This window comes from Physella acuta, unplaced genomic scaffold (genome assembly GCF_028476545.2).
Source record: "Physella acuta isolate Inbredline_101_S28 unplaced genomic scaffold, ASM2847654v3 ptg000036l, whole genome shotgun sequence".
NCBI classification, from domain to species: Eukaryota; Metazoa; Mollusca; class Gastropoda; family Physidae; genus Physella; species Physella acuta.
In genome coordinates this window covers 165,800-185,710 of record NW_026731556.1, presented here as the reverse complement: position 1 = coordinate 185,710, position 19,911 = coordinate 165,800, and the positions used below count along the sequence as shown (strand labels likewise).

Here is a 19,911-nt window from a genome sequence, read left to right as displayed (position 1 = left end):
GAGGTGTAACTCATTCTATATAGATGTGATATGACAAAGTTGCTTTTTAGATGAGGCGGTACACTGGACAAGTGAAGTAGAGTTCAGCCGAAATAGGTGATTTTGAAAGACAAAAACATGTTTTCTTAAATGTGACCTCTTTAGATGTGGGGATCTGACTTTTTATGACGATGTGAAACATTGGGAGAGAGAGAGAGGGATGTAAATGGCTCAACAAGTTTGACGTTATTTATGAATGACCCCCTTAACCCACAGTTATCCAAAGGATAGTGGGTAGTCTAGTATATATTTTTTGGGGGACGACGGCGAAAGTTGGCCGCGGACACCGATTTAAATAAAAATAATTAGGCCTTCCTTGTTTTCTTCACATCGCTAATCACATATTTAAATTAGTTATCTGATTTTTAAAATTTTATTTATAATTAATGGCAACAGACAGAGGGGTAGCAACCCCTCCCGGCGCCCGGCGTTAAACTTTCAATTTGGCGCCCCCCCCCCCCCCCCTCATATATTTTTAATAATTATAATTTTAAAAAAGCAGCTGAATGAGCTTATTTTGGCGCCTCTAGGGTCGGCGTCCGGAGACATATGAACCTCATCTCCCGCCCTCCCCCCTCCCCCCACCCCCCCCCCCCCCCCGACTCTACGCTCAAACAACAAACATTCTTTAATTAGTCAAATGATAACACCTGCTGCACGTTATTAATTGATTGGACCAGTATGAAATGGAACAATCGGCAATAGACCTTACAATACAATAATTTATCAAAACTTCCGGTTATAGCTTTTGCAGTAAGAAACGAATGAAAAAAAACTTTCATGAATAGTTTTTGAAGTTCGGCTTAGCTTAAACTATTATTAACATTGCTCAAAGTGCTCAAATATATTTTATTTATATTTCAAATTTTGGATATATAGATCTAGATCTACTTTCTTTCTTTTAATATTTCTGAAGCAAGGTAAACTTTCTTCTATTATCAAAAATAGTTAGAAAATCTACTACTCAGTTGAAAATGAAATGAATCAATGAATGACTACCGCGGGTGTCTGGTTACACAAAAAAAAAACAACAAAAAAAAAACAACACATTTGCCCGCCCTCCCACTTTTTTGCCGAAATTTCGGCCTACTAATTTAATTAATTAAGTTATAATGCAGAGATCTAGACTCAGTTTTGGGGTAATTTTTTTTAACCTGTGTCCGATAATAGAATCTTCTTAAAAAAGGGGGTGGTTAGGCCTACTGAGTTAGTAAACTGGTAAAAGACACACATCTTGCTAATGAATCAATGATGTTGTTAAGCTTAACACTAACTGCTACCTAACCCTATCCATAACCCCCAATCCTAGTCCTATCATATCATATGCCATACACCTAGGCCTAACCCTAATTCCAAACCATAAATAAAACTAATTGAGTTTACAATATTACTAACAACCTACCACACCTATTATTGGACATCAGTATCTTCAATCATACCAGGTTTTTATTAAAATTATAAACACACGTAAATTATAAAAATTTATAGAAAATGTGCAAAACTACTCTAGGCCTACATGTCAACGTTAAGAGTTTAGAATACTTTACTAAAGTAACTTTAGGTTCAAATGCCCTAGCCCAGGGGTTGGCAACCTTTTGAGGCGGAAGAGCCAAAAATTAAAATTTACAATATTTCCCAGTTTTCTTTGTCCAATAATAGGTGTGGTAGGTTGTTAGTAATATTGTAAACTCAATTAGTTTTATTTATGGTTAGGAATTAGGGTTAAATTAAATGGGTTTTTGTATGAAATACTATTTATGCATATAAAAATATACACCTGTTTTCGCATAAAACATAAAGTATTTTTGCTAGGATAATAAATTCAAATTATATAACTATAGCACTATCCTACCCAATTCAGAAGCTAATAACTAAAAAATCTATGTCACTAAGGTGAAATTAATGCACACTGACACATAAAAAATGCCTTCTGCATAAAATAATAATTACTATTGAAAATATTCAACAAAAAAATTGCACTTCGGTAGTGGAAAGCACGGTACCACTGCAACAGGGCTGGCCACAGCACAGTTGTGTTTCTGGGCTTTGTGCGCAAGCAGGTGGCAGCTGTCTGTATACGCTCTACTTCACCAATTCTCATTGTTTTTATCTTCTTAAAAGTTTTTTTTAAAGTATATTATTTTTATTAGTTATGAAAATAATATAATTATTATGGAACTGGCGAGCCACATCCCTGACATCAAAGAGCTGCATGTGGCTCGCGACATGACATTTCAAGATCTAGATATAGCGTCTAGTCTAGATTCTAATTCTATATACTACTAAATAGACAGATTCTAGCCAGAATGTGCCTGTGCATAGCGCTACAATTACCCGGTTTTTCTTGTCATCTAAATGTTCGCTATTTAGGCCTGTGTATTGTCTTGATGAGTTAACACAATAAATAATTAAATAGTAGATTTAAATAAGCTATTAAAATAGATTTAAATATAAACTTTGTTATACTTAATTTATAGATTAGATTTCTTTACTTGATATACTATAACTATATACTATAAACCCATAACCCCTGATGACCCGCCCGCAGCGCATTGCTCAACCACACAGTAGAGATTATTTTGTCAGAAGAATAAGGCTTAGAAGGTCATTTGATCTCATTGCGCAGCTATAGAAAGGATAATTTGAAGCCATTGTGCAGCTATTAATACTATTCAATTTGCGCACATTGCACAGTTGTTAAAGTCATTGTTTATTGCATCTTCTGCCGGCCAGAGTAACTCTGGGGGAAATAATATTCCTCCGAGTTGTCACTTTATAGTAAACAATAGACTCACAAGAAAAAGTAAACAAGGACTTGCTGGACTGTCTGTGAGTGGCTAAAAATTTCAAAGTTAAACAACTGCTGCCTTGTAGTTTGTTCTTTGGATAGACAAAGGCTGTGGAAACAAATCCAAAAAGCAGGCTGTAATGTGAGTTAACTGCCTACATGCACCATAACAAGCTGACATGTAATACTTAATTGTATTGGAGGAAATCCCGTCCAACATGACTATTATTTAAGAATGAAGAGGAAGAAAGAAGAAAATAATATAGATCTAAAAAAAATAATTTCCCACTGTGATAGATTTTATTACATTTTTTATTATTAGCAACAGCTTTAAAAAAAATATGCTAATAAAACACAGTAGTCTCAGCTAAATTGTTTCTTGTACAAGTACAAGCCTTTTGTTACTTAATACAGGCTGAGTAGGTCACACAAATTATTGTATATGCTTTCAAAAAATAGTCCCACAGTTAGTGAAGTATTATTAGTATGTATTGTACAATACTGTATTATGAAGATTAATAAAGTATAAGCCTGTAGTGTTCAGTCATCTACTTTGTCACTTAGTAATTAAAAGGATAGACCTCTTGCATAATTAGTATTAAACTAACAAACGCATCCACATCTACATTAATAAATATCAATAAGGTTTAAACAAAGGTCTTTTACTTTTAGTAAATTTTAAAGCTAGCTGAAAACTAATTGTGACATTTTCTTGCCCTCTCTATCCCAACATTCCTACAATGATCTGATAACTCTTATTTTACTTGTATAAGTGAACTGTTTAATTTGAAATCAGTACTTATTTCTAAAATTGCTTAAAAAAATAAAATCGACAGTAAAAAAATGTGCATACAGTGTTGAAGAAAGAAATGATTTTTTTTATTTCAGTCAAGAATAACCTTTAAGTTAATACAAAAATTTTTGATGTTTTTACTTTCTCGTATATACGAAGTATAGAGAAAGTATTGTAATCGTGCACAAAAATCACTTGAAATTTTAACAATTTTCACCGTATTACACCTCAGTCCTTCATCACATCCGAAGTATAGAGGACTTATTTTAATCGGGCAAAAATTATCAATCCAGATTAATCAAAATTAAGAGGTTTTATGCGTAATCCAGTCTGAAAAACTGGGCTTTGCAATTCTGTCCGTATGTCTGTGTGTGTGTGTGTGTGTCCGTGTGTAAACACGATTACTTGAGTACCGTTACAGCTATGTTGATGAAATTTCATATATAAGTATTTTATCAAAATCGTAGATCCGTATCAACTTTTGAGCGATTTCCGATAACCGGAAGTGGTACTTTTCCTACTTTGAATTTTTCAAAAGCCTATAACTTGAGTACTATTTCAGATAGATTAATGAAATCTCACATGTAAGTAAAAGATCTAATTCTCTACCTTCTGTTAAATTTTGAATAATTTCCGTTGACCGGAAGTAGTAATTTACGCTACTTCCGATTTCTCAAAAAACTAAAGTAAATTTTTAAAGTACTAATAATATTGCGCGCTATTGTGCACTTTTTTATTTGGCGCTCACTAGTTCACTCGGTGTGCAATTCTTTTGTCTACGAGATTTTATTCTATTTTTAAAGCTTTAAGTATTTAAAATGGATTAAAAATCATGTCTATAGCCCGAGTTCCCATTCCCTGTTATTTTATATAAGAATATTCGAGAAAGTTTTGGGGAGATCACTCCCGGTTTATTTAAGCCTGGTTTGTCTCAGTTATATTCTTAATTGTTTGTTTTTCCAAAATTAATGTTTCTTTGCAGCCTAAAATACTAAAATAATAATATTTGGGGAATAAAAGAACAAACATGTAGGATCATGTTATTACGTAATGATTCTATTTAAAAAATGTAATCTTGACTGAATTATTTTCTGTACTTGCATACATTCACACAACTAATCATGTAGTAACAAATCAAAGCCTGTTAACAATAAAAAGGCTAATTAAACAGAATATTTTAAACTCAAAGTTTATAATTATTAATTTGGTGAGATTTTTCAGTTCATTTAACAAAAATTTAAACATAAGTAGATTTTCAAAAATATTTACAGGATTGTAATTAAATCATTTAATGCAAGCCTATGTATTGTGTTTTAAAGGTGGTTTGTTTTTATATTGGATAGAAAAGGCTGCTGTGATCATGAGTCCTTTTGATTATGAGATGGAGTGGTTGAGTACATGCTAACCTGAAAGTCTTGTGTTCAATTCTCAATCCATAGTCCTTTATTTTCCTCTATGTCCACCAAGCTCCTGTGTTTTAATAACAATAGATTACTTTTGAATACATATTTCATACTGTTTAAAATAATGTTTCTGCCGCCTTACCCCCCCCCCCCCCCCCCCCCCCCCCGTTCCTCATCTCTGCAATTATGAATGGATGCCTGAAGTAATTTGGTTCAGAAAGCTCAAAATGGAAAAAGTGACTTCACACTGTGATGATCACACTACCTCCTTTATCTTGTATACTTTATCACTTTGAAGAAACATTTAACTCAACTTCATCTGTCCTGTCAGACTATCAGGCATGATAGTAATCCTTACAAACATTTAATCTTTGAAAAGATATGTTAGGAGCTTGAGCCAAATCATTTTACCAATCATTAGATAAACTAGAATTTATTTCAATACAATAGTTCTTTTTGAGTACCAGCTGGTCAATACAACATCATTTCAGCTTATTTTCCACATTCAGCAGTCTGCTATACAATTATATAGTGAATTCAGTGATTGTTTTTTTAAATAGGATTTAATTAACATAAATAAAATATTTACCATTAACCTTGTATTTACCTAGGTGGAACATAGCTATTGAAACTTAACCCACTTCTACTAAAGAGATTTATTTATTAATCACCAAAACTTGATATGAACTTTGACTTAATTAGATGTTGCTTACATTTTAAAAAATAATTAAAGTACTAAACATTTTTTTTTGTTAGGCAGTTTTTTTATATATATATAACTACAAATTCTGAATGTGTGAGTTGCTCAACAACTCTTGTAAAGGTGTTGAATTGCAAATGATAAACACTACCACTTTTAGCAATATGTGTCTACCATTGTATATTTAATGTTAGTGAGCCTCTCTATTGACTAAAATTATGTAGGCCTAATCCTTTGTAAGACTATAATATATAGATTTATTACGAAAGGGCCTACAAATCCCCAAACTTTCCAGCACACATTTTACTATACTCATAGCCATCCATGCTATAGATAATAGTTATATCAATAATAGTGCATTATTATATTTAAAGGCAATCATTTAATTTTCTTAATGCATAAATAAGTTTTCCCTTTCAAACCTGACGGTCTATGGGGCAAGTGAAGTAGAGTTCACTTGTTTCTTTGACCTCGGCATATGAAGAGATAACGTGAGTTTGGTACCCATCAGAGTTGGGTGGACTCAGGGACGGTCTTCTGGCTTGAACCCGGATTCGACTCGAGACTTACGGGATAGCAGTCCAGCTCTCTACCGCTAGACCACTCCGTCCCTAATGCATAAATAAAATCTAATTATTATACATTTATCTGTTTTATTACTTAGATGTGGAACATGTAATTTAACTCCTAAACAACAGGGTTATCTTTCATAGTTAAGGGGAGACAACTTGTTATTATTTTGATGTTTGTTTCAGGCCATTATCAATCCTGTTCACATTCTACTAAAGATTTGTTTCTGGCCTTGTAAATCTTATTTCTCTTTTTTAAATTGCTGTTGACAGCTTGTTTTGTTCATGTTATCTGGGTACAAAGGAACCTATATATTTCTCATGAATATTCGGCGAATACAGGGGAAGCACCTAATTCACATTTTCTTTTGATTTAAACAACACCCACGTTCTCAATTGATGGACTAACATTGACACGCACATAATTTTATTTCTTTCTGTTAATTTAACACATTAGGCTGCTCTATGAAAGAACATGTCAGAAAGAAGTATTACTTTTCTGAATCTTGTATCAGTACTCACAAGCCGATAATGAAAACTGTAATACTAAAGCGAACATGGCAAGGCAAACTGACGCTGTAAATTAAATGTCTGAGGAAGAACAAGACAATTTGTTTAAATAAAAAAAGAAATAACTAAAGTCGAGTTTAGTAACTGTATTATTTTACACGAAAAAAATAGGGTGGGGGGCTTCGATAAACTAGCTTACATCTAGAAATGCTATGGAATATCAGGGGTAAAGGTTTATGGAAGTGGTATAACGTTATGGATTTGGGTTGGGGGGTGGGGAGTTCAAATGTGCTCAAACCCTATGGCTTTGGTGATCATAAGGTTAAGCTTAAATTTGGGTCAGTAATTATAATAATTAACGCAGGTTTCACATATCTAAATGTTGTTGGAAAGTACAAAAACATCGTCTTTTACAAGTGGAACATTAATAATCATTAAGATGTTTTTTTAACAGCTTTGAACTCTTGTCATATTGAAGCATGTTTATTAGATATTGATAAAAAAAATGAAGCTCAAACAAAGAGCATGAAAACATCTAATCCAATATTTATTGAGCGCTTGCATTAATAACCTTATTAACAAAGTGCTTGTCTGAGTGCTAGGCGAGCCAGACGATTGGTTCGCATTTTACCCTGACATGGAGTTGACGTTAAGTGGCCATTTTGACCGATTCAGCCGCCGCCTTCTTTTGTGTGATCGACTCATGTTGGATGAGAATACAACTGCTGGTAGTCCCGAATGCTTGGCTAATTGGACAGTAGGATTGGTAGGCCATCTGGACGGTGCGATTCCTTAGCCAACTGGACAGTACAGTTGTTTGGTCGAACTAACCATTGGTTTACGAATGGTTGGCCAACAGAACGGTGCAATTCCCCTGCCAACTGGACAGTATGATTGAATGGCCAACTGCTGTACGGTTGGTTGGCCACCTTGAAAGGCCAACATGACAATACGATTGCCTGGCCAATATAACAATCATGGATGTTATAGCCGGCTTTAAACGGCACTATAGGAAAATGTACCTTACAATCAACATATATATCAATATATATATATATATATATATATATATATATATATATATATATATATATATATATATATATATATATATATATATATATATATATATATATATATGAAAATGGCACCAGACGACGACATGTTCACCCCAGTCTATCGACCCCTCTGATCACATGGGCGTCACCATCCTGCCGTAGATCGAATGCTTCCAGTAATGTGGAACGTAATCAGCGATAACCTAATTATAACCAGTCTCTCAACTCCATCTTGTCAGCCTAGCTAGCTGGTAAAAGCCAATCATACGGATACAGTGATGGTGAATGTAATCTTATAGTCCAGCAGTTTAACAGTGTCTCGTCAGCCGAGCTTGCCCGTGAGGTCTTTGTATACCATCCCGTGACTAGTAATGTGACCCGTAATGCAGGTCAGGTTCGGTCATACGATATAGGGTGGTTATTACGACCCAGGCTCTCTACGGACAACACGTTCTGAGGTTCGCTGAGTAATTTTATTTGAACAAAAAATAGTGAATATTGAAATTTAAGTCTATTTCGGACTTTGCCAATATTTGGTTATTCTGAAATTTTGGAGAATATATACTGCCTTTTGCATTGTTTGAAAACAAGTCAACCTTTTCCATTATTTTTTCCCAACTGATTTTTTATTTGTTGTTACCCCCCCCCCCCCCTCTTTTTTAGATCAGCCTGTCAATAGGACTATCGAAGTAGAGTTAATCTGTTTGTGACTATGCCTAGCCGCCTTTACTTTCACTGAGTCAGGTACCCATAAGAGCTGAGTGGACTCAAGGACGTCTTTCGTAGTCCGGGATTCGAACTCGAAACTTTAGGAGTAGCAGTCGTGCTCTTTACCACCCAAAATCGCGGATAAAGTTGTTTTTATTTAAATTTCAAAACTTTATATAACCCGTATAATCTAAACAACGTGTACAGACTTAACTATTCTTCCTCCTGCTCTTTATCAACTGATGTATCACATCCCACTCCACAGAACAGACTTACCCACCTCCTCTCAGCCAGACCGAACCATGGGGGAGGCAGCGGACTCGGACAAACTCTTTGATGACGTCTACGAGTTTTGTGAAACCATCGGAAAGTAAGTACTCACCCACCTGCATTATAACACCTGTCCCCACTGTCACCCTTATTGTAACACCTGTCCCCGCTGTCACCTGTATTGTAACACCTGTCCCCGCTGTCACCTGCATTGTAACACCTGTCCCCACTGTCACCTGTATTGTAACACCTGTCCCCGCTGTCACCTGTATTGTAACACCTGTCCCCACTGTCACCTGTATTGTAACACCTGTCCCCGCTGTCACCTGTATTGTAACACCTGTCCCCGCTGTCACCTGTATTGTAACACCTGTCCCCACTGTCACCTGTATTGTAACACCTGTCCCCGCTGTCACCTGTATTGTAACACCTGTCCCCACTGTCACCTGTATTGTAACACCTGTCTCCGCTGTCACATGCATTGTAACACCTGTCCCCACTGTCACCTGCATTGTAACACCTGTCCCCGATGTCACCTGCATTGTAACACCTGTCCCCGATGTCACCTGCATTGTAACACCTGTCCCCACTGTCACCTGCATTGTAACACCTGTCCCCACTGTCACCTGCATTGTAACACCTGTCCCCGCTGTCACCTGCATTGTAACACCTGTCCCCCACTGTCACCTGAATTGTAACACCTGTCCCCGCTGTCACCTGTATTGTAACACCTGTCCCCACTGTCACCTGCATTGTAACACCTGTCCCCATGTCACCTGCATTGTAACACCTGTCCCCGCTGTCACCTGCATTGTAACACCTGTCCCCATGTCACCTGCATTGTAACACCTGTCCCCGCTGTCACCTGCATTGTAACACCTGTCCCCACTGTCATCTGTATTGTAACACCTGTCCCCGCTGTCACCTGCATTGTAACACCTGTCCCCACTGTCATCTTTATTGTAACACCTGTCCCCACTGTCACCTGCATTGTAACACCTGTCCCCACTGTCATCTGTAACTAACCCTCGCACGAGCTGTGTATGTACCCGTACTAACACGTTCTTAGGTTTTCAGCCACCTTCATCTGGATGTTCTGTATCACGTCAAAGACAGCCTCTCCCGGAAAGTAAAATCGTGTAAAGTTTTTGGATATGCAATGGTTTCAGCTATCTTGTCATCTGGTCTTACATTCCACTTACCTATTTTTTTTTTTTGGTGAATTTTTCCACTCCACCCCTCTCCCCATCGTCACACATGGGCACCACAAATCGAAACTTCCACCATAAATGACGTCGTACTTTAGCCTAACCTACACAGAAAATGTCTGAAAGAAACCTTTGATTGGAACTTTATGAATATTATATCGTGGCAACCCGTTTTCAGTACGCTGTAACAAGACAGCTGATGAATATGATTATATGTCAGCAACATTATAGACAGTACCCCAAGATCAAATTCTATATAACTATAAGTCTTCACATTTTCAAATGTTATTGTAAACATTTCCACAAATACAATGCTCTGTACTATAATCTAATTGTTAATTGTTCAACATAAAAGATGATCCTGGTGCATAAATACAAATTCTTGTTAGATTCATAATATAATATATATCTCAACGAAGTCTGTGTGTAAGTAGAAATACATTTTGCCGTGTGAACGAAAGGAAGCGACGTCTTGTAGGTGTTATAACTGTACAGGTACCTGCTTTAGTCCTGCCTGGGGCTCTCTAGTCTGGCGCCAGACTTGACATGATTGATGCTGAACGACATAGATGTGTTACTTTTACCGATTGTAACCATCTGCTTTTAGTAAAAATGATTCCACGCTATACCTTGTACAGTTCAAAGTAAAATATCTACTTGTGATATTTTTATTTTTTAATATAATTATTAACGTAAACAAAATGTAATGTATAGAACTGCTTTGAAATAAGTCATATTTGCCTATTTTACTACGGCATTCTTTCTTTATGGACATCACCGGCCCAGGAGGTGTCTCCCATTAGCCTCAACACGGCAAACTTCGACTAACTGGCTTGGATATCAGTTTGATGACCGTGTATCGGTCGCTTCTGTCCGTCGGTTCTCACCAGGTTTATTTTCCACCCCACTGAACGCAGAGTAAACTCGTACCCGCAACGACCAGTACCCAAACCACCACTGCTAAACGAAATGATTTCAAGTGTAAACATACCTTTACCAGCTACCAACACTTGTCCGCTCTGTCCCTCTATTTCCAGGTTTTTAAGAGACCATTTAGTCTCCTTGTATCTGATCTGTAGTACACGGTACTGTAGACACAATAATCTCTACTTAGTGTTTTGTGTTTGTATTTACTTAATAGTAGGCACAACAATATAACTGTTGAAATTGTTTGTCCTTTTCCTCTAATGACATATTTCTTAATTAATAAACTAATTGAAAACCAGATATATTTGCCAGACTGATTAAAAGCATGCGTGTTCTAGGTATATAATTTTGTTTTTATAGAGACTTATTGCAAGAATTCTAAACATGTTTTATGTTAATTCAGAGGCGTAGCGACCCATCCCGGCGCCCGGGGACAAACTTTCGATTTGCGCCCCCCCCCCTCGAACTTTTCATTTGCACCCCCCCCCCCCTCAAACTTTTAATTTGGCGCCCCGCGCCCCCGTAAAGTCGGCGCCCAGGGACATATGTCCCCCCGCCCCCCCCCTCGCTACGCATCTGTGTTAATTGTTATGAAGCAATTTTGGCCAGACCCTCTGTCCTTTAAATGATGTTGTACAGCCCCTGTATACTTTAAGCAATGTTGACAAAGTGGGGTTTGTCAGCCCCTGTATCCTTAAAGTGGCGTTGGTCATCCCATCTATCCTTAAAGTGGTGTTGGTCAGTTCCTGTATCCTTAATGTAGTGTTGCTCATCTCTAATATCACCGAAGCGCTCCGTACAGGTCAACAGTAATCTAACCAAAAGAGCAACATTTCACTCGATTTTTTTTTCACCAGCCGTGAAAGCATGTTTTGCTTGCATGAGAAGAAGGACTGAATAATGTATCAGTTCATTTAGCTGAGAACAACTGTGGATGGTACCCTACGTATAAGAAACTACTCTTTGATTCTAAGTTTGCATTTCGCTTATTTTAACCCCCCCCCCCTTTTTTTTTTGCGCAACTTCAGCAAAAACGATATAATTATAATTTCTTAATTGTGTGTGTGTGTGTGTGTGTGAAAGAGTGGGTTGTTAATTTTTTTTGTAGTCGATTACATCCCCTCCCCTCCGTCACATATCGTCACAAAAAGCCTAAAAATGACGTCACACCTCAGCCTCCCCCCCTCTCAAAATTGCAAAAGTAACGTCAAACTATTTTTGAGGAGGGAGGGGTAAACCTTCACCCCTCCCCCTCATCCCATATTGTCACAAAATTACAGACCCCTTCCCTCCCCCCCCCCCATGCACCAAGACCTGTAGTTTCCAACATGTGGTCATTTTGTATGCAGAAATCAATAGACGCGAATCTCTTGAGAAGATGAAGAAAAAAGACAATTATATTGTTTTTCTTGCTACTACCCAAAATACTGGAGCTTCAATACGGTGCTGAGTCAAGATTTCACTCAGTTTGTTCCAATGTTAGGATCATATTAGGGACTACAGTTTATTTGTAAGTTGGCTCAGGAAATGGTAGGAATAGGATTAGGTTTGATTTAAGATTAGGTGCCGACACTAGCCTTAGGTAGTCCAAACTGGCGAAAAAGTGCGTTTTAGGGTCAGTTTTTGCGGTTTTCAAAAAAAAAATTTCACTACTTCTAGTTGTCCTATAAGAATAAAAATTATATGTCAATAAAGTTTAAGTCTTTATCTGTCGTAATCTGGTATTTTTATATCTGTAACACATGTTTGAATGTGTTTTATATTTGTTTGAAAAGTATCAGTTACGTCAACAAATTTCACCGTTTTGCGTGTACCGATCGACCCCACACTGTTTTATTTGGTCGCGGCTTCGCGACGAAGCATCGTAGAAGCATAATCTTAATGTCATTTTAAAGATCGAATTCTAGGCTATCGTTTGATGTATAAATTGAAAAAATAACTTGTTTATTTCATTTAAAAAATACAGATTTTAAACTTTAAATGACGATATATACACGGAAACAAACTAATTCTGTTTCAATTTTTACACCGATGTAAAGTTCAGTTTTATAACTACTTTGTGTTGTAAATTCAAGTATTTCTGATTTACGGTCGCGAAGCCGTACCCCCAATAAACATATAACCCTCGAGTCGACTTTCAGCCCCGAGTAAGTTGCTCGCCGAACGGTTTTAAAGGTTGACGACCGATGATGCTAAACGGATTTTACCCTTGCTAGAGCCTTCAAACAAGTTGTAAGTACCATTTTAAAATTTTCATTTCCATTTTAATAAATGAATTTTAAGTTTGAATGTCAGTTTGGTTTAATTAGTACACGTTATTAATGTAAATTTGAACTCTAATAGTCCACGGTTTCTTGCGTGTGAACTACGCTTGTACACAGGGTGTGTTTAGACGTGAAGCTATTTAATTCAGGACATTCTAGGGACTTAAAATATGGATGCACTTAACTATTAGATGCTAGTGTTTACTAATTCTTTAAAATCTATCGAACAGGATTAATGATAGGGTCGTATTACTGCAGTTTATCTGGACTATCACGTCAAAATTATGAATCGACAAATTCAAAATGGCCACCAGACGATCCTGGTAACTATGTGGACAAACTCAATTATTTACAGGGAACGAAGGTTAAATACTTATAAAATATTAATGAAACACAAAAGAAATGTATAATTAAAATAACTACACATTTTTATTGATTTATTTAAAACAAAAGACACTAAATTTTAAGGACTAATGTGATTAATTTTTTTATTTTCTGTTGTGCACTATGATTCTGATTCCCCTGCTAAATAATGTGAAATGGTCTGCGCCAGTCTCCGTAGTAAAATATACCAGATCAATTTTTAGATGGTGGTGCAATTTATTAAGATTCTACATGTTGTGACTTAGTTTTAAATGTTATATTAGTTGTAAGTGTAAGTAGTACTAGTAGTATTTCTCATTATTTATTTATTTTATATGCATATAATAGTAACAATGAAGGACAGTTAAGTTGTCCTATAGGATGATGAGAACCACAGTACGGCATCTTCATTATTGGATATCTCAACCATTGTGGGACAAGCAACGATTATTTCAAATTTCATTCAGTAGAATTACTCTTAAAAATATATATAAAATATAATTACTTTTAACAAAAAGGTGTTTTCAGGCTTTTTCATATGTTTCCAGTTATAGTCATAGGACAAATAGTAGGCCTACACAATAGGCTGGTAGTAAATTTAATTATATTTTATTAATCACTAAATCAATTGTTCGTTCCATAGCTGGAGACATTTACGGTGGCCTATCCAGAACTTTCCTTATAAGGGAAGGGAAGAAGGCCAAGACCCCACTTCCCCCTCCCCCCTACAATTCCCAAAACATATTACTTACTCTTGATGCTCCACAAGATCAAGGTTGAGGGAAACAAGACGTACAAAGATGTTCCTCCAAAACTGTTCCCCCAAAACAGTTATCAGGTTTGAAAAGAAACCAAAGCATGTGGCATCAACTGCTGCATCACTTGTAGGCATCACGTCTTTATTAAACTACATTACATTACATTTACTCTACTAAATTTTGATTCTGTTTCTCCTGCACTAGATAACTGTGGTATTTTTTAAAATAATATTTTAACTCATGTGATTTTTGAAAATAATTAACACATTTTTCCACGTCGATGTTACCAACACAATAATTTTAGAGTTATTCCAAAGCAAAAAAAAAAAAATGAATTTTTTTTTTTATGAAAATAAAAGTGACCAAAACGCATTTTTGTCATTTTCAATTATTTTTTTACCTTAGAAAGACTCATTTTAGATGACTGAAAAAAATTGGGCATATATATTACAAACTTTGCAGCAACTTTACCAATTTCCACACTTCTATGTTATTTAGTTTAAAAAATATGGGTTCTCAAAAATGGCACTTTTTGAAAATCAGTTTTTTACCAAATTTTGCTTTTTTAAAAATCGCATAACTTTTTTATTTATTGAGATATTTTTATAACATTTGTGGCATAGACCTTACAATTAAAAGTTCTTTCATGACATACTCACTCCAGAAGTCTGCAATCAATAGTTAATTTCAGTTTGGACTACCTACTAGCCTACATAGAGTCTACACGTTCTACCTGAGTTTTTACAACTACCTCCCTATCCCCCCTCTTGTTTTTTGTACTGTACGGTATTTAGTTGACTACAACACCAAACTATGCTGATGGGTGTGTATGTTAGTGTTAGCGCTGGTACTTACCTGAGTTAAGGGACAACACACATCTGGTATTTTCACCTCCCAGCGCCGCACTAACACAATCATGCTTGTTATTATACCTGCCCAACTCGTAATGTAAACAGATGGTTCATCCTTATTTACTGACTACTTGCTCGCGTACCCGCTGTTGTGAAGCATTCCTCCCACCCCCGCTCTATATACACACGCCTACGTGATACATATATACACACCTACCTGATACAAATCTTGTTTGTAGTTGTACTGGATTCATTGTTTAATTAAAACATTATCTGTGTGTATGCAATCTAACAAAACTTACATTGCTTTTGTTTTAAATTTCCTCCCTCTCATTTCCGTATACTACTATTGTAACTGAATAAAGCTAGTACTAAAAATGCAACAATAACATTAAAACAATACGATAGATTTCTCACTATGAAAATATGTTACAGTAAGAAGAGTTTCAGTATAACCTTCAGTAGTAACTTCCACCATATCGATACAATCTTGTGTGTTGTCACATATTTTCAACCTATGATTGCTGCAGTTGATGCTTGGTGTTAATGTTGGGTTATGGTATGTTGTTATCAAAGTAGACATGATTCAAATAACTGGAATCTGGTAGGCGGTAGTGCGGAGTCTAACATTATAAATGTGACAATCGATTGATTTAATCTACCATAGACACACATACCTATCGTCACTTTGTAGTGGGCGTAATCCACAACAGATTATTATGCAGCTGGTTTTAAAGTGTAATCTACCTTATATACACATGTTTTTTTCATTTTTGCCTAATTTTTTTTTGCATTTGAATAGTTTTTATCACCATAGAATACCAAGGTTTTAAGTGGCAAATAAGTTCTTCTTTGTATAGGGATATAGGCATTGGTAACTAATATAATTTTAAGAAAAAAAGTTTTGAAAAGTATTTCTTCCTGTTGAGGTAGTTGACAGAAGATTTTTATTCTAAGGAATATTTTGCGAATGTTAAAAAAACATATTTTGTGATACACATCTCTTTAACTTGTGCGCGGTTGAGTCAGATTAAAAGACATTATATTAATTTATTTCTTTTTTGATAGCTCACAACTGATCAATTTTAGTCGAGGATCAGAATACACAACACCAAATAAACATGTTGTCCCCTCTTAGGTTTTAATTTTTACATTTTTCACCGTATATCTTTTCTAAAATTGTAATTGTTTGTATTTTATTATTGAATTGTAATTGGACACCACACAATTTTTAACATCAGAAGACCAGAATGAATTTTCATGTTCCCTGTAACCGCAATGCGAGTTATTGCCCTTAATCCGGCTTGTCTCCCGCTAAATCGGAGTTAAATCCCTTTAATAATCAGCTTTATCAAAGCTAGCCATAGCTTCGACCCATCACACTCTAAATTTATTTTTCATTGCAGCAACTGTTTCAAGTTTTTTTTTTTTTTAATTTTAAAGATAATCTATTTCTATCACTTCTTTTATACTCTGTAATTGGCTAAAGAATCGAACAAGCGGATGGGATTTATCAACTCCGGCGTCGTTGATTCTGTTACCAAGAAGTGATGTTTCTCTCTTGCCCGGACTGGGAGAACCATCCCACGGAGCAGGGGGGTCGTGTCAAATTAAAGACACCCAGTATTGATTTGCTGTACGTCTTGTCAGCTTCAGTACAACGGGGGACGCTAGTTTTGCTCTTGTGGCCCCATTGCTCAGCGGGTCTTCTGATTATAGGCTGAGTGGATGGTTCTCGTGTTGTAGTCTGGTGGGGGTGGGAGGAACTCGTTTATTTTTTATTTTTAAAATAATGCTGTTTTAGAATGTAAACGTGTTTTAAATTTAACTATATAATTTTAAATTAGATTTTAAAAATTAATTTATAAATGGTTACATAAAATATATTGAATTCTAAATATATCCTAACCTCTATAAAACCAATATAAAAGCTAAAAAAAAATTGAAGTCTGTTTTTAAGATTTCACTGTCTTTTGTGAATGGCCTTCGATCAAATTGGAAGGCAGCGTCTATGTTTTTCTGACATCCCGAAACCCTATATAGATCCTTCCTAACAACTGTCGCAGAAGATATAACCTCGTTACGATTCTGTAATGACGCAGATTCTGTTTTGACGCATCTATGTTTTTTTTTAAACAAAAAAAAAATTGTCTTAAAACAGAAAACATGTTGGAAATCATTTTCGCCAGCGCTTGTAAATTATCTTTATTAAGTTGGAAGGTCTTATTGAAAATGACCTTGCTGTTTGGAACCCTTTCAGCGCCCCGCGTAGATCATCTTCAATGATGTCGGAAGATCTTATTACCCACCGGGTCTTCCCGTGTTAACTCACTCCAACAAGCAGTGCCGGTCATCGATGCCGACGTCACGTACTCACACTAATGGTGGTTCACGAGTTTCATTACCCACTCACACTCACACTGACCTCTTGAACTGACCACAGGCTTCGTGTGAGACGATGGTCAGTGTATTTAGTGATGTCTGATGGCCAGGGTACTTAGGGACGTCTGATGGCCAGGGTACTTTGTGATGTCTGATAGCCAGGGTACTTTGTAGTGTCTGATGCCAGGGTACTTTGTGATGTCTAATGGCCAGGGTACTTTGTGATGTCTGATGGCCAGGGTACTTTGTGATGTCTGATGGCCAGGGTACTTTGTGATGTCTGATGGCCAGGGTACTTTGTAGTGTCTGATGGCCAGGGTGCTTTGTGATGTCTAATGGCCAGGGTACTTTGTGATGTCTGATGGCCAGGGTACTTTGTGATGTCTGATGGCCAGGGTACTTTGTGATGTCTGATGAACAAGGTACTTTGTAGTGTCTGATGGCCAGGGTACTTTGTAGTGTCTGATGGCCAGGGTACTTTATGATGTCTGATGGCCAGGGTACTTTGTGATGTCTGATGGCCAGGGTACTTTGTGATGTCTGATGTCCAGGGTACTTTGTAGTGTCTGATGGCCAGGGTACTTTGTAGTGTCTGATGGCCAGGGTACTTTGTGATGTCTAATGGCCAGGGTACTTTGTGATGTCTAATGGCCAGGGTACTTTGTGATGTCTGATGGCCAGGGTACTTTGTGATGTCTAATGGCCAGGGTACTTTGTGATGTCTGATGGCCAGGGTACTTTGTGATGTCTGATGGCCAGGGTACTTTGTGATGTCTGATGGCCAGGGTACTTTGTAGTGTCTGATGGCCAGGGTACTTTGTAGTGTCTGATGGCCAGGGTACTTTGTGATGTCTGATGGCCAGGGTACTTTGTGATGTCTGATGGCCAGGGTACTTTGTGATGTCTGATGGCCAGGGTACTTTGTGATGTCTGATGGCCAGGGTACTTTGTGATGTCTGATGGCCAGGGTACTTTGTAGTGTCTGATGGCCAGGGTACTTTGTGATGTCTGATGGCCAGGGTACTTTGTGATGTCTGATGGCCAGGGTACTTTGTTATGTCTGATGGCCAGGGTACTTTGTGATGTCTGATGGCCAGGGTACTGTCTGGTGGCCAGGGTACTTTGTGATGTCTGATGGCCAGGGTACTTTGTGATGTCTGATGGCCAGGGTACTGTCTGGTGGCCAGGGTACTTTGTGATGTCTGATGGCCAGGGTACTTTGTGATGTCTGATGGCCAGGGTACTTTGTGATGTCTAATGGCCAGGGTACTTTGTGATGTCTGATGGCCAGGGTACTTTGTGATGTCTGATGGCCAGGGTACTTTGTGATGTCTGATGGCCAGGGTACTTTGTGATGTCTGATGGCCAGGGTACTTTGTAGTGTCTGATGGCCAGGGTACTTTGTGATGTCTGATGGCCAGGGTACTTTGTGATGTCTGATGGCCAGGGTACTTTGTGATGTCTGATGGCCAGGGTACTTTGTGATGTCTGATGGCCAGGCTACTGTCTGGTGGCCAGGGTACTTTGTGATGTCTGATGGCCAGGGTACTTTGTGATGTCTGATGACCAGGGTACTGTCTGGTGGCCAGGGTACTTTGTGATGTCTGATGGCCAGGGTACTTTGTGATGTCTGATGGCCAGGGTACTGTCTGGAGGCCAGGGTACTTTGTGATGTCTGATGGCCAGGGTACTGTCTGGTGGCCAGGGTACTTTGTGATGTCTGATGGCCAGGGTACTTTGTGATGTCTGATGGCCAGGGTACTGTCTGGTGGCCAGGGTACTTTGTGATGTCTGATGGCCAGGGTACTTTGTGATGTCTGATGGCCAGGGTACTGTCTGGTGGCCAGGGTACTTTGTGATGTCTGATGGCCAGGGTACTGTCTGGTGGCCAGGGTATTTTGTGATGTCTGATGGCCAGGGTACTGTTTGATGGCCAGGGTACTTTGTGATGTCTGATGGCCAGGGTACTTTGTGATGTCTGATGGCCAGGGTACTTTTTGATGTCTGATGGCCAGGGTACTTTGTAATGTCTGATGGCCAGGGTACTGTCTGGTGGCCAGGGTACTTTGTGATGTCTGATGGCCAGGGTACTGTCTGGTGGCCAGGGTACTTTGTAATGTCTGATGGCCAGGGTACTGTCTGATGGCCAGGGTACTTTATGATGTATGATGGCCAGGGTACTGTCTGGTGGCCAGGGTACTTTGTGATGTCTGATGGCCAGGGTACTGTCTGGTGGCCAGGGTACTTTGTGATGTCTGATGGCCAGGGTACTGTCTGATGGCCAGGGTACTGTCTGATGGCCAGGGTACTTTGTGATGTC

General features: G+C 37.7%; 1 protein-coding gene across 1 annotated transcript in view; it reads left to right on the top strand.

The window, feature by feature from the left end:
* Positions 1-800: 800 nt before the first annotated feature.
* Positions 801-19,911, top strand: part of LOC131942750 (peripheral plasma membrane protein CASK-like) — a gene marked incomplete at its 3' end in the record, with an annotated part of 126,715 nt that continues 107,604 nt past the window's right edge. Inside the window, exons 1-2 of the mRNA XM_059302672.1 lie at positions 801-959; positions 8,834-8,938. Coding sequence (XP_059158655.1) covers positions 8,871-8,938 — 68 coding nt within the window. The remainder of the gene's footprint in view (positions 960-8,833; positions 8,939-19,911) is intronic.